The sequence below is a fragment of the Lynx canadensis genome, chromosome F1, assembly GCF_007474595.2.
Source record: "Lynx canadensis isolate LIC74 chromosome F1, mLynCan4.pri.v2, whole genome shotgun sequence".
Lineage (NCBI taxonomy): Eukaryota > Metazoa > Chordata > Mammalia > Carnivora > Felidae > Lynx > Lynx canadensis.
The window spans coordinates 62,940,982-62,956,539 of record NC_044319.2 but is presented as its reverse complement, the minus strand read 5'-3'; the positions used below and the strand labels follow the sequence as shown (position 1 = coordinate 62,956,539).

Here is a 15,558-nt window from a genome sequence, read left to right as displayed (position 1 = left end):
AAGCCGTAGTAGCCAAAACAGTATGGTACTGGCACAAAAACACGTGGGTCTGTGGAACAGAATCAGGAGCCCAGATACGAACCCTCATATGTGGTCCGTTAATTTTTGACAAAGGAGGCAAGAATATACAATGGGGAAAAGACAGTCTCTTCAGTAAATGGCGTTGGGCAAACTGGACAGCTACGTGCAGAAGAAGGAAACAGGACCATCATTTTATACCATATACAAAAATTAACATGGATTAAAGACTTGAAGACCTGAAACCATAAAACTAGAAGAAAATGTTAACATAAGTGGTAAACTCCTTGACGTCACTCTCGGTGATGTTTTTTTGGATCTAACTCCAAAGGCAAGAGAAACAAAAGCAAAAATAAGCAAATGGGGGGCGCCTGGATGGCTCAGTCAGTTAAGTGTCCGACTCTTGATCTCAGCTCGGGTCATGATCTCATGGTTCGTGGGTTCAGGCCACGTGTTGGGCTCCTCACTGACAGCACAGAGCCTGCTTGGGATTCCGTTTCTCCCTCTCTCTCGCTCTCTCAAAAAAAAAAAATTTTTTTTTAAAGACGTATGTATATTTATACGTATGATGGAATAGTACTCAGCCATAGAACAAATGAAATCTTGCCTTTTGCAACAACACGGATGGACTTAGTGGATGTTATGCTAAGTTAAATAAACAGACCCAAAAAGACATACTCCACTCATATGTGGAATCTGAAAAAATAAACGAAACCAAACCCAGACTCCTAGACAGAGAACAGACTGGTGATTGCCCGAGGGGGAGATGGGTTGGAGTGGGGAGCAAAATAGTAAAGGAAGCAGGAAGTACAAACTTGTAGTTCTAAAACAAGTCGTGTGGCTTTCATGTACAGCATGGGGAATGTAGTCAGTAATATTGTGTTAGCTTTGGTGACACATGATAACTAGATGTACTGTGGTGGTGACTTTGCAATGTATATAAATATCAAATCACCAAGTTGTACACCTGAAACTAATATTTTGTGTCCATTATACCTCAGTTTTGTTTTTTTTTTTAAGCTAAGCAAATTACTTAGTTGTCACCGCATAGTGGCAGGACTCCTAAAATTGAAGTGTCCAGAGCGACGGTCTTAAAGAATAGGTAAGGTTAGTCAGTGCCCACAGTTCTTCCTCTCTAGTAAAGTGGGAAAGAAGGAAATCAGCTCCAAGTGTAATAGAAGACATTTGCAATACTTGTAATGAGAAATCAGTCATCCATGGAGACTGTGTTAAAAATTACAGCAGGTAACCAACCAAGAGAAGTGGAGGGATGGAATCTTCCATTAGCTTTGAAATAGACTCACATCTGCTCAAGGAACTTAAAGTTGATAGGTTATTAGATCCAGTAGTTTTCAACTTTCGGGAAGTCATAGACCCCATTGAGAATGTGATTGGGGCCCTTCTCCAGAAAAATAAGCACACAGAACTTTGCATGCAATTTCAAGGAACGTATGGACTCCCTGAAGTCTGTACATTAGACCCTAATTTCAGACGCCCTGGATTAGCGCATTTCTGTAAATCCTAACCTGTGACACACTCCATGGCTCAGTGTTCCCAAACATAACAATGGAATCTGAAGATCAGATGTCAGACTCTGGATTTCCCTCCTCTAGATTAATAGTACTTGGCATACACAGTGTGAAAGTAAAACAAAAAAAGAAAAATTCTACTTTTAAATTCAATTCCTGGTCCTGGAGAAGCCCAGCGTGTAATTTCAAAAGTCACCGGTGGGCTGCGTATCATCTTCATAAACAGGTAGTAAGCTCAGCCCTTGCCCGATCCCCCTCCCAGCTCCGGATTCACAGGGGAAACGCTAACGGACGCGCAGGCATGAATTCCGCACTCACACACCTTCTAACTGCATTGCCGTGAATGTCCAGCTGGCCTTGGAAAGACTGTCCGCTTACAGTTCCCTCATCAGTTTTATGCCCGAGTTTCATTGACTTCAAGTTGGAAAGCGAGTACCCAGAATTACAAACCAGGAAATAACTTGGCTCTCTCCCTAAAATAAAGAGTTTTCATCCTCTTAGGAAGTAAGGGCATGTGTCTATATATTTTGAGCTCATGATGAGTTACCCAACACGTGTCAGGTAAGTGTGGCTCTGTGTGGTTTTCCTGTTCCCTCTGCAAATAGCCTCTAGTTTACCTGCAAGTCCTGTAGCACTCTCTCTAATCCCAAATGGGAAATGCACTTGTCTCTTGTACCAGGAATCAAGAACTCTGGGATGGGAGTCCCTTCACGCGGAAGGGGAGCGATGGGGACCTCTGGGCAAGAGCATCACTGTCATGTCTACAGCTTGTCTTTCCTGTGCTTTATGCTGCTAAGGCAGACCTTTAAACTCATAGCTGGGAATCTTAGCGAAATTAGAAACATGACTGATGAATGGGAGGCAAGTAGTCTCGGCCCAGGTCTCCTTGCCACCCACATGATAGGTTTGTTCTTTTGACGGTTACTCGTTCCCACTGTTGAAGGGGAAGGGAGCGCTTAAGCATTCTTGCCTCCACCCGCCACAGAAGTCTTCCTGTGATATCTGTGGACAGAAGCTCTGGTGTTAACTCGGCCACTGCTCCGAGACCTCACTGAACCGACGAAGGCGGTTTGGGAGCTGGAACCGAGGAGGACGGGCCATCTCAGCACCTAGCCCAGCCACAGCGCCGCTTGGTGACTGATGGAGTCCCTCTGTTCCCTTGAAAGCGTATTGACAGTTCACAGCCGTTAAAGCTTATTGATGTCTTTCTGGGACCGAAGCTGATGGCAGAATCGCACAGTCTGTTGAATATTGATTCCGTCTGTGTATTCCTTCCGCAGAGAACGTGATCAACGGGCAGGATTACGAAGTGATGATGCAGATTGACTGTCAGGTGATGGACACCAGGATTCTGCACATCAAGAGCTCGTCCGTTCCTCCTTATCTCCGGGATCAGCAGAGGAATCAGACCAACACCTTCTTTGGCTCCCCTCCTGCAGCCACGGAGGCAGCCCACGTCGTCAGCACCATCCCGGAGTCGTTACAGTAGTGATGTGGGGCTGCGTGGGAAAACAGTGGGACTCTGCCAGACCGCAGAGCAGGGAGAGATGCTCCTTCCTGCCTGCTTGGTGGCGAGCACAGAGCCGCCTCGCAGTGGGGTTCAAGGGAGTGGGAAAAGCTGTTTTTCACCATCTGCCCTTCCACTTGGAAAGCACTGAAATTCAGACTCGAGGGAGACGGCATTTCTCCAGTGGCAGCTGCCTCCCTGTCCTCCAGTGCTGCCTGGGGTGGACTGTTTCCTGTACTTTCTGAATTGCTGTCTCTTCTGTATTTCTGTTGTGTTTAAATAGTCATCTTTACAGTAAGATCCCCTTCCCTCCTCTGCCATTTCACTTCTTGATAAAGAGATTTTTATTTACAGCCGTGCAGCACGCCAAGTGTTTCCGCGGATGAGCGTTCCCGTTGACTTCATGCAAATCCGTTGCAGATATTGTGCTGATTGGAAAACAGATTTCAGAACCAGAACAGCCAAAACAACACCCCCCAAAAAGGTCAAAACAATGTGGAGCCTTAGGCAAAAGGGGGGAGAAAAAGACTCCCCATTGGGGAAGGTTGGTCTTTACCTGGGATTGTGGTTCAAACGTGACACTGAATGTGTTGGGCGCCACAGGGAGGGCGGCAGGTTGGAGAGGACAGAATGCGAGAGCGAGGTGGGCCGTGGGAGGAGGGGCAGCTCTGTGACCACACACGTGGAAGACACGGCAGGTTTTGATGCGATTGTTGGAGTTTAAGATTAAGCCACAACAATGCTGAGGCCGCTGAGCGTTAGCATCTGAGCCTGTACGCTCTCATTACTAGCCTGGTGCGGGTTCCTCAAGGACCCCGGGACAGATCCTTCACTTTTGCTGTGAATTCCCACCCACTACCCACCTTCTGCTGATAGTGACGTGAAGCAAACAGGTTTTCTTTTCTCTTGAGAACCGACAAGTACTTATTCCTTAAGACTATGCAGACAGGCGAGCTTGGATTCCTGTTTGGCCAGTGCCTCCCATAACTCGGCAATAATTTTCAGCTTCTCCAGGGGAAAGACAGTGAAGGAATTCACTTCTTTGTTCTCCCATATTAAAAAAAAAAAAAAAGAAGAAGAAGAAGAAATAGCCCTACCACGTTCCTTTGTATCTTATTGTACTTTGACTACTTTTCTTTTTCTCTCTGATGTTCTGCCTTCGGTTTCTCGACTGAGTCTTCCTTCTTCTCGTCCTGCGAAACTTTGCAAACACTGCTTCTCACCCTAATCGCCCGGGCCGCCTCTTCCTGCAAATCCTCCAGGGGACCGTGCGGCTGGGGCGTTGTCAGCCCGCACGGTCAGGCCTGGCTTCGAAATCTGAAGAATCGCTCAGGCTTCTGGCTCTGGACGGTGATGCCCCTCTGCCCGAGCTAGTTGGATGCTCTCCGAGGAAATCAGTTTAACTTGCGCGTGCAGTGTGGGGGAGAAGCGCCCTGCTGCCTGGGTACCCGGCCGTCTGGAGTTGGCCGTGATAATGAGCCTCGCTCTGCCCCACGCACAAGCCTCCCAGAGTCCGGGGCCATATCCCGGCAGGGACTGTCTTCCTGGGATGCTCCGGTTGGAACGGGCACCAGGACGAGAGGGCCGTGCCAACGAGACCCGCAGGTCACAGGAACGTCTTCTCTTGGAGTCTCTTCTCCGTCCCCGTGCCTTCCGTCCGTCGTGCAGATCAGCTGAGAAAGCAGCGGCGGCCGCGGCCAGTGGGAAGGTGACCTCGTTCCCCAGCCCCCAGCCTGCCGGAGCTGCCCACAAGGGTGGCCTGCGCGTGCACCTCCCCGTCTGTCCCAGCTCTCCCTACCCGTCCGCCGGCAGGTGGCGGTCATGCCGTCGGCACCCCCCCCCCAAAGGCCTCTCCTCCAGATGGACGTGCGGGAGGGACAGCAAGGAGTCATGACCTTCAGCGGCAGCCTGGGAGCCCCCCCCCCCCCACACTCCCCCTGCTGACCCTCCAGCTCCTCGTGGTTTCCTGGCCTTGACTTGGTGTTTGGAGACGAGGGAGCGGGTTTCTCAGGGTGCAGTTTCAGGAAGCGAGCGAATGGCCGCTGACAATTGCAAAGAAGTATTCCACCGTCCGAGTTTCCATCAAAGCCACTACTACTCCCTGGGCCCCACAGTGCTTTTGATCTAACACGTGTAAGGCTCCCCCCAGTGAAGGCTGTCGGGAAACAGCAAGCGGCTACACCTGATTCGTTAATACAGCAAGCTGGTGTTTTGGTTTAGTGTGCTGGTGAAATCGCCTCTGGGGGGTTGCAGCCAGGAGTTCTGCCCCCAGGATATATATGTGTACATATCATTTTAATTTATTAAGTTTTTAAGTGGGGTTTTGCAAGCTGGCAGGGACTTGGTTAAACTAGAGCGGGCAGTCCCCCCGGGAGGTACAGGACCCTGTTCCCCTGGGGCCCCCCCCGCCGCAGTCTTGGGAAGTGATGATGGGGACAGCCAGGAATGGTCCTTCACCTGGTGGCAAATCCCACGTTTTTAGGCTTTTAATGGAAGTAGGTGTTTCCCCGTGCGAACTGAGTCAGCCGTAGGGGCTCCTTCCCCCGGGGGGCGTTCAGCTCGCTCAGAACAGATACGCAGCTGGGTTGCAGTAGTAGGTGTAGACGGCCTCTTTCCAAAGTGAGGATTTGTACAAGGATCATCTCGAATCCAGTGTTTGCCAGGCTTGTAGTTGAGAAGCTTTACGTTAGATTATTGAGTGTCAGGGTTTGTCTTTTCACAAGTAAGAACCAAAAAAAATCTAACAAAACTTTTTTCTAAATGACTGCAGCCTCCCACCACCAAGTTGGCACGGCTTTGCCTTTTCTTGTTAGCAAGGAGTAGACACGGAGGTATTTGAAAGCAGCAATGTTCTGTGAGTCATTCTTGAATGTTCTAAATAAACATTACTTAGAAACAGACAAGCAACTTGGGATTCAAACTGATTTTTCTATCATTTTTAAAGAGACACCGTCCCGACTAAACCTTCCTGGCTGGACCCTTCCTGCCGGGCAGGAGCCCGGTCGTCACAGCAGTGACCCCGACAAGACAGCCGTTGCTGTGGCATTGGGGGTCCTGGACACTGAACGGCTGTCCAGCTCCTGCAACTTTTGCACTACTTTCTGACTCCTGCCATTTTCCTAAAGCTCAGGTTGTGAAACTCGGCAGAAAAATAGCACAGGGAAAAACCCGTATTCGACTTCGCGACACCGAAAAAGTTTCAAAGCAACTCCCACGTCAACTACCTATGAGGAGTGACCCCTTTTTTACTGACGAGCCAGAGTAAGACCCCCGTGCCCTCCAGTCCGACCTCCCGCAAGCTGTCCACCCAGGAACGCCCTCTCTCCACTGCGCACCGATGGGCCGACTCCGGGCTCCTACAGCAGATCCGCGGGAACCGAAGCTCCAGTGGAGCCTTTTATACTAGCTGCTGATTTATACGAACTAACCTCTCAAGTACGACTGCCGACGCCAGAATCGAGAGATGCTTATTACCACCTGTGCACCCCACGCTCTTAACCAGAATGTTAGTTTTGCCCATCCTGAGTCATTCTAATCTACAGAAAGTAGGATCTTTGCTGCTAATACGAACACTAATTACGTACGTTAAAAACAAGAATAAAGCCTAAAGAAAGGAAATGTGAGAAATTTTCGTTTCTACCCCTAGTAACATTTGGGGAGGGGGGCAGTTTCTGTGCCCCCCCCCACCCCCCACTCCTAGGGGTTATGGTCAACTTTTTATTTTCTAGGAAAACAGGATACTGGATTGTGCAGAAGGATGTTGCTGGAGTCCAGACGGAAGTATGCACGTAACAGAAATGCCGTGTTCTGTTCCCCCCAAACAGAAATCGGAACATACCCTGTTAACTTCTATTTCTAGTGACTAAGCTGAAAACAAAGTCTATTTTAGATAAGTCTAGAACTTTGAGCAGTTTGTTCTAAACAGCTGTGTTACCTGTCGGGTTATCTGTCAGAATGATCTGTATAAAAAGAAGGGCAGAGGCATCTTGATCGGGAAATTTGGTCCTGTGTGTGGATCGTGTCGTGGCTAGCCACTGGCGGATAACGGACACCAGTCTCGACGTAACGGTTTGCTCACTTTAAGCGTTAAAGGTGCAGCACATTAAAAGCCTCCATTATATTAGTTTGGGGAACCAAGGAGTAAATAAATCCTGGTCTGTCATTTGCCAAGGTCAACAAACAGCACACTGTGTTGCTTCTTGTGCCCAGTGCAGCTGGTGACCATTAATTAAACCCGGAGGCTTGAGACGGCCCCCACATGGGAACCCCAGAGAGATGAGCAGGTTGACTTTCACAGTGAATGCAGATTGGACCATTCCCCTCACCCTCGGCCCTAAATGCCAGGCCAGCCACCTGGATAAGAGATGAGGGGGACATAGAACGGTGGGTGAAAACCGCCACGTACATCTGGCCTTAAGACACCAATTACTTAGTTCTCGTCACGTTGGCAAGTGTGGTGGGGCTGAGACCCACGGTGCTTCACCCGAGCAGCCGTTAGGGCCCGAGGAGAGAGCGTTCACCAAGCCACATCAGCGGGTTTTCCTTCCAAGATCATGTCCACGCTGAACAAAGAACAGGTTAAAAGACGAGGGACGGGCTTCCATTCTCTCCAACAATAGTTACGTCGGTTCATGATGCGTAAATGACACCAGATTTATGTGCTTTTAAGCAAGTCTTTATAAGGCCATGCTTGTTCTTTGTCTAAGATTCAAATAAAGAACTTTTAAACCTGCCTTATTTTGTTCTGTATAGACCAAGAAACAAGACCCCAAATGAACCTTCAGTGTTAAGTGATTAGTTATGAGAAGGGAAACCCAAAGGGTTCCGTGGCCTGTTACTGTTTAGGTGGAAACAGAACACTTTTCCACTCTCCACCCCCACCCCCCACGCTGCCCCCCAGCCTCGTTAAGTAAAAGTTTCCTTTATTGTGTCCAAATATTTCAACTACAATCTTACTAAGGAAAAAAACTCGCCTAAGAACTCACACTTTGTCCTACATCAACAAACTGGGTCACTCAATCCCATCAAAGGCCTCCTCCCGGTTTGGAGCGACAAGTGTCCCCGTGCACGGAGACAGTCGCTGAAAAGCGACGGCAGCGGGTCCATCCGGGGGTCGTTAGCGCAGGCGCTCACTGAGCGCTCGGCATATGCTTCAGACGACACCTGAGGCTCGTCAGTCCTGCTGTCCCGTTTCGGTCCTCCCAACAACCCGGTCCCGATCGCGGCCACGTGACTAGGAAGCAGTGTAGCCAGTATTTGGACCCAGGCAGTCTGCTCCAGCACATGGATTCTCGGCCACCGTATTGTTTCACCTCCGGAGACACAGATCCCATATAGGTCCTGCCCTGCAAGGCTCACAGTTGGCCTGTGAGGCCAGAGACGGAAACGCACAGAGTAACGTCAGGGTTCTCCTAGGGGCAAAACTCCGTGTGGTTCCAAAGACATTCGAACAGACTTCTTGGGCAAGTGAGACCCAAGGCCCCTTTTCCGCCGAGAAAGCAGACCCTGGAGGACGGGCTGAGCGGCAGAAAAGAGGGGTCGAGCCACATGGCGCGGTGTCTGGGTGCTGCAGCTCCGGAAGAGGAGTCATGAGAGGGCTCCCTGGTGGCGGGGAGTCAAGAGGACTTTTACAAACCGTAGCACTAAAATGTAAATGCTCTTGGGGGCACCGGGGTGGCTCGGTCGGTAGAGCGTCCAACTTTGACTCGGCTCGTGATCTCACGGTTCGTGAGTTCAAGCCCCGCCCCAGGCTGCTGTCAGTGCAGAGCCTGCTTTGGATCCTCTCTCTCTCTCTCTCTCAAAAATTAATAAACGTTAAAGATAATTGATTCATTAACTAACGTAAATGCTTTTTCTGCCCGAGCCCTCAGTAAAGCCTGCTGCGCGCACGGCGCCGTGTCTGTGGTTCGGCGAGCGACGTCGCGGAGGGTGCGGCGTGGGGCGACCGGTGACAAGTGTGTACGCGGGACAGCAGAGAATCCAAAATCGAGGAGTCCGTGAAGCCCCAGGGGTGAACAGGGAACCAGAACTTCGCCACCAAATCCTTACGGGATCGTCCCCTGGGACCTCCCACTGTATGTGGGATTCGGGTTCCGGCCAAGTTTTGGATCTCGGAGGATAACCACGTGGCCACTCGCCCTGTTAGCCACAAAGGATGCAGCCGGCGATGAAGAAGAGAGGAAGAAACCGAGCCACGTGTCACGGGCAACGAGGGCGTTGAGGCGGGTTCAGGAGAGAGGGACGACAGCTGAGAGCCTGTGACCTCCGACAACGCCGGCGGGTTTTCCACAGGCCACTTCCCTGCAAAGCCACATACTCCGTGCTGGTTGTGGGTGGAGCACACGGGGGGCTACCACCCTGCTTCTCCTGCACCTCAATCCCCGGGGTCTCCACCCCAGGTGAGCCACCGGCGGGGTGAAGACCAGCCTGGTGCTCCTGTGATCGAAAGCCCCAGGCTCAGCTGACCTTCCCACCCTGCTCATGTCCAAGAGCCTAAGCGGGACGTTGGGCCCCGTCCCCAGGGTGCGTTCAGTGCCTACTCCTTGGGTCGCAAGTTCTGTCTTTACAAAGTTTTCGCTGCGGGATTCACGTCGTGTGGATGTAGACCTGAGGCGGGAAAGGATGCTTCTGTAAGAGATCACGGATCTCCAGATGCAAAACTGGATCCAGAAGTGAAGGACAGATCTAGAAAAGAGACGCCAGCCACATGGCCACCATATTAAGAAACGGGTCATCTGGGGGGTGCCTGGGTGGCTCAGTCGGTTAAGCGGCCGACTTCGGCTCAAGTCACGATCTCACGGTCCCTGAGTTCGAGCCCCGCGTCGGGCTCTGTGCCGACGGCTCGGAGCCCGGAGCCTGTTTCGGATTCTGTGTCTCCCTCTCTCTGACCCTCCCCCGTTCATGCTCTGTCTCTCTCTGTCTCAAAAATAAATAAACACTAAAAAATTTTTTAAAAAAGAAAGAAATGGGTCATCTCGTAAGAGTAACTATCGGCAGCACTGTCACTCCTGGAAACTGCGCGTGTCGACGGGGGACCCGGCGAAGCTAACAAGCAGAACGTACTGTACGGTCCTCCCAGTTGTTGACGGGCATAGCCCCGTACCGGTGGGCATCGGCTGGTTGCAAAGGGAGACCCGAGAGCCCCCAGAGCCATCCCGATCCTCCTTTCCTCGGCGTCCTGCCTGACTTCCACGGCCTCCAGGCTTATCCACGCGACCTGAGCTTCCAGCGCGACTTGCGTTCTTGGGGCGCGTTTCCGCACAGCCAGCGGGCGAGAGGGTGCGACCCCAGAACTGAAAGTCCGCCGCAGATTCTCAGGGTTGGCCCAGACCTGTCCCATGGATCTGTGGGAAACCGTACAGATGAACCAGACGATCCCCTCGCCCCCAGAGGCGTGGGAATGCTGTCTCTTCCGTGGGTCTGTGTGGTCGCCCTGCTGTTCCCACGGAAGAGTAAAGATAACTTCCAGGACGGGGGCAAGATTTGTGGACAGCCTGAAAAATGAGCTCAGACGCACAACAGCTGCTCCCGGGAGAGCGCTGGGGTCGAAGATTCGTTGGCCGGTGTCTTTGTCGTGGCCGCAGGGCTCACCCACTCACTTGGCTGCCGGTCCTGAGATCCAAACGATGCGCTTCCCCACGTGGTCTCTGACTTCCCGGCGGTGCTGGAATTCTCCTCCGCCAAGCGACTGGTGCACAGCAGACCCGCACGCTGCCCCCCTCCGGCCTGGCAACCCTCGCGGAAGACGGACTCGCAGCGGCCCCCGCACCCCCAGCCCGGCCGCTTCCATCAGATCCTCGGCAGGAGGGCGACTCGAAGTTCATCCTAATTGGAACAGTATGAGCAGCGAAGGTGCCGGAACATTTAGCCTCTCGTTTCGCGGCTCTAGGGGTCACGGCTCAGGCGAACGCGACTAGAAGCGCGTTCCAGCGAATTCCGTCTCCCCCGGATCCATAACCTGGTGCAAGTCAGCAAAGCGTGAACAGTCCGAGCAGGGGAAAATCTACGCTTAGGAAGACAGCTGGGGGTCTCGGGGCCTCCCGTAGCAGCATCTGGCCCTTCTCCTTCCCAGACTCCCCCCTGCAACGGCCTGTGTGTGCCCGTCGCCCCCGCGGGGCGGTGCGGTCCGGGAGGCCGGGAAGCCGGGCTGCGTCCAGGCCACCAATGCCACGGCGTGCTTGGAACGTGCCACTTGGGAGCACCTCAGGCCGACCCGGCACTTCTTGGTCGAGCTGAAGGACGGAGCGGTTGACCAGGCCACAGACAGACCCGGTCTTTCCAGCGGACGGGACGAACCGGCACCTGTCGCTTGCGGCGGCACATCCTCGCTACGTCGCCCCCCCCCACCCCGGGGCAGGCGCTCGCGGAGCCTGGGCCACGCGGGGCCCCGCTGCCCCGATGTTGAGGCGGGACCGCAAGCGACACGCGAGGGCCCGCCTTCCCGCGGCAGGGGCGGCAGCCGCAGCCTTCCTCCTCGCTTTTCGACTCCCCCCGATGCCGGTCCGCGGCGAGCGGCAGGCGAACCCGGAGAGAGGCCGCGGGCTGTGGCTCTGCAAGCACGGTCCCCGTCCCACGGCGGCAGCGGCTCTTTGGGGTCCGCTACAAATGCAACCTCTCTGGCCCCAGCCCAGACCCACTGAGTCAGACGCCGAGCCTGGGCCCTGCAACCCGCGTCTCGACGAGCCCTCCAGAGGACTGTGGCAGGAGTTTGGGAACCACGCGTAGATGCCACGTAGAGGCTGGGGGGGGGAGACCGCCGGGCGTCCGCTGGAGCCGGACCTCCCCAGGCCGCCATCGCTGGGGCCTTATGGAAACACCGGGAAAGATGTTCCCGTTGTCACTCCCTTTCTGGGAGTCCACGGGGGTCACATCTTGAACATCCCCAGCCTCGCACCCCCGGTGGCATCACCTGCCCCCCTCCCTGCTGTTGGTGGCCCGGCTGTCAGCCGGGGGTTGGGCATCGGGGCTGCGCAGAGGGGCCTCCGATCATGGGGGTGCACCCGCTCCGTCAGCAGGCCCAGGGCTCGGGCTACACCCGGGAAAGGCACACGGATCTCCCGGGGACCGAGCTCCTGGGGGTCCCCCCCGCCTGGAAGGGAGAAGTCTCCTGGGCCACCGGAAACCCTCCCCGGGGCAGGGAAAAACTCTGGGCACCCCAGCAAGAATGCCCTGGCCCCGCCGGCGACACGTGACGTGCCCCCTCGTCCCCATCCGTCACCGCTCCGAAGACAAGGTGGGCCGGCTGAGGCTCTGACCCCTTCGATACAGCGCCGTGTTCCTGCTTCTCAAACTCTGCGCACTGGAATCACCCGGGGACCTTTCAAAACGGCCGCTGCCCGGCTCCCACCCTCAGACGTCGTGACTTCACTGGTACAGGGTGTGACCCGGCCGAGGGTGGTGCCGCGGACCCCTGCCCAGGTGGTTCCTACGTGCGGCAAAGTCCGGGGACCCACGACCGGTGTCTTTCGAGGCCAGGCCCTCACTCGTGTTCTGATGTCTATGGAGCAGCGGGAGGGGGGAGCGGGGTTCCAGGGACGAGGAACAAACGTGTCCGCGTCATCAGACAGAAGCGAGACTTAGCAAAGAGCTGGTAAAGAAGAGAGGGGGAGCAGGGAGGGCTGGGGGGGCTGGTGAACATTGGATTCACTTGCGGAGATGATGTCACACATTCCCCCGTGATGCTAGAACTGGGGAAACGCATGAAAATAACCATGGCTGTGAAAACGGGGCTTTCTGTGAAATGGCACATTCTTGGAAGGAGCGGGAGCGGGGAGGGGGAGGGCCGGGCCAGAGGGGGCGCCGGAGGGAGACTGGCTCCCGGCCTCCAGAGAAGGGGGGGTGGACATAACGAGGGATGGTTTGTGCCATTGGCCTGAGGGATGGTGCGGGAGGACAGCTGCTGACCAGAGGAAGCTGAAGCCCCAGAGGGAAGAAGCCAGGAGGGAGAGGAGGAATCGGTGCTAAGAAAACACACGGACTTAAGGGCGCCCGGGTGGCTCCGTAAAACATCCGACTCCGGCTTGGGTCATGATCTCACCATTCGCGGGTTCGAGACCCACGTCTGGCTCTTTGCTGACCGCTCGGAGCCTGGAGCCTGGAGCCTGCTTCCGATTCTGTGTCTCCCTCTCTCTCTGCCCCTCCCCTGTGCGCGTGCTCTCTCTCTCTCTCTCTCTCTCTCTCTCTCAAAAATGAAAAAACATTAAAAAAAAAAAAAACGCACCCAGCTCCGGGCCGCGTGGGGGGCTCCCATGACAAGGCTGAGTGGCCAGCTTCTCGCCCTGCAGCCCCTCCGGAAGGGACGAGACACAGCAGAGGGCAGTGCACCCCTTCAGGAGGGCACTGGGCTCCAGGCCAAGGCCACCAGGAAGCCAGGCCCGAGGCAGGTGGGCGAGTCCCGGGCACAGGCGTCGGGGCTCCTGTGTAGGGGTGCAGTCCCCCTCATTCTTAGATCTCACCCTTCCCTCCGGGAGAGCCATCCACATGTTAAGTCACACGGAGAAAAATGCCCTGCAGATAAAACCAAATCACACAGGCTCTTAAATTCCCAGGTGAAAGGCTTTCTGCCTGCTCTGTGCACTCAGGAGACTTCCCGAGCCCCGGAGTGACTGCGACCCACGCGCCTGTGACGGCCGTCTGCTGGGTAAACGTGCCAACCGGGCTGCACGATGTGACGTGGCCCCCGAGATGCGCCCTTTGGCGTGTCCCGAGAGGTGGGCAGGCGGGTCCCCTCCCTGCCGGTGTGACGGCCGGGAGCAGCGGGCCCAGAGACCCCGCCACCCCGTCTGGGGGTTCATGCTCTCCCCACAGGGCTCCTTCCGGAGGGTGTCAACAGAGACGCTGTTGGGGCTCCAGGAGACGCCGTTTGGGGTTCTTGGAAACCGATCTCAACGTCAAGTGCTTCGAGATGCTGAATGTCCTTCCCTAGCCGGCGCTCCTCCTCCCTGGGCACAGCCTCGCCAGGCCAGGCTGCACGCCCCCACCCCCACACCACCGGAGCCTCCGCCCCAGCCGTCCCCTTCCCCTGGGGCATCTCGCCAGCCAGCTCCGAGGTGCCCCGGGATCCGCACAACCTCTGAGCGCCTCGGGGACTCTGGTCAGCGGTTTCCTGTGGGAGAGAGGCCACGGCCTCGGCTCTCCACTTACTGGAAGGCCTCCCTCTCCCCTCTCTGCCTCCCGTCCACCCTGACCACCGGCCTGGCCTTGCAGAGGAACAGAAGTGGACTGGCTTCCCCGGGGGGCAGAATGGCAGAAAGCCTGGGGGCTGTGACCCGCCGCTGGCCCTTAGTTTTCAGGGGAGGGGAGGGGAGGGGAGGGGAGGGGAGGGGAGAGGAGAGGAGAGGAGAGGAGAGGAGAGGGAGGGGAGGGGAGGAGAGAGGGGAGGAGAAGGGGAGAGGGAGGAGAAGGAGAGGGGAGAGGAGGGGAGAGGACAGGAGGGGAGAGAAGAGGCGGGGAGGGGAGGGGAGGGGAGAGGGAGAGGAGGGGAGGGAGAGGACAGGAGGGGAGAGAAGAGGAGGGGAGGGGATGGGGGAGAGATGGGAGAGGAGGGGAGGGGAGGGAAGGGAGGAGGAGAGAGAAGAGGATGGGGGAGGGGGAGGGGAGGGGGAGAGGAGGGGAGGAGAAAGAAGAGGAGGGGAGGGGAGAGGGGAGGGGAGAGGAGGAGAGAGGAGGGAGAGGACAGGAGGGGAGAGAAGAGGAGGGGAGGGGATGGGGAGAGATGGGAGAGGAGGGGAGGGGAGGGAAGGGGGGAGGAGAGAGAAGAGGATGGGGGAGGGAGAGGGGAGGGAGAGGAGGGGAGAGGCGAGGAGGGGAGGGGAGAGGGGAGAGGAGGGGAGGGGAGAGGGGAGAGAAGGGGAGGGGAGAGGGGAGAGAAGGGGAGGGGAGAGGGGAGAGGAGGGGAGGAGAGAGGAGGGGAGGGGAGAGGAGGGGAGGGGAGAGGAGGGAGAGGACAGGAGAGGAGAGGAAGGGAGAGAAGAGGAGGGGAGGGGATGGGGGAGAGGGGGGAGAGGGGGGAGGGGGAGGGGAGAGGAGGGGAGAAAAGAAGAGGGGAGGGGAGGGAGAGGGGAGGGGAGGGAGAGGGGAGGGGAGGAGAGGGGAAGGGAGAGGGGAGAGGAGGGGAGGGGAGAGGAGGGGAGGGGAGAGGAGGGGACTCCGGGGTCAGGAGCCCATCTCCTGCAAAGTGGCAGCGTGTAGGACAGTGTGTCCGACAAGAACGCCATAACCCCCAGGGTGTCCCCGTGAAGGCCGTCTTTTCTGGAAATCCAGCACGGAGGGCGGTGGCCTGTCCGTAACAGGAGACACAGAGGAGTCAGAACTCGGCTAAGGTCCTTAAGGAGGGGGTTCCGCTGCCGACAGAGCGGCTGGAAGGGTCAGCTGACCAAGGGCAACCACCGCCTGCGGGTCAAAGGTCCTTCTGTGCAACCAGAATGGGGCCCTCTGGTGACAGCCTGCCTGTCAGCCCGTCACGTCAGGCCACCACTCTGAGCCAGGCCCCGGCCGAGCCTGGAC

General features: G+C 55.9%; 1 protein-coding gene across 2 annotated transcripts in view; it reads left to right on the top strand.

Moving 5' to 3' along the window:
- The window catches only part of ATF6 (activating transcription factor 6), a 203,694-nt gene extending 195,907 nt beyond the window's left edge, over positions 1–7,787 (top strand). For both annotated transcript variants that reach the window (XM_030302535.1, XM_030302534.1), the window contains exon 17: positions 2,828–7,787. In XM_030302535.1, the coding sequence (XP_030158395.1) occupies positions 2,828–3,036 (209 nt within the window). In that variant the 3' untranslated portion in view covers positions 3,037–7,787. The remainder of the gene's footprint in view (positions 1–2,827) is intronic.
- Positions 7,788–15,558: the final 7,771 nt, after the last annotated feature.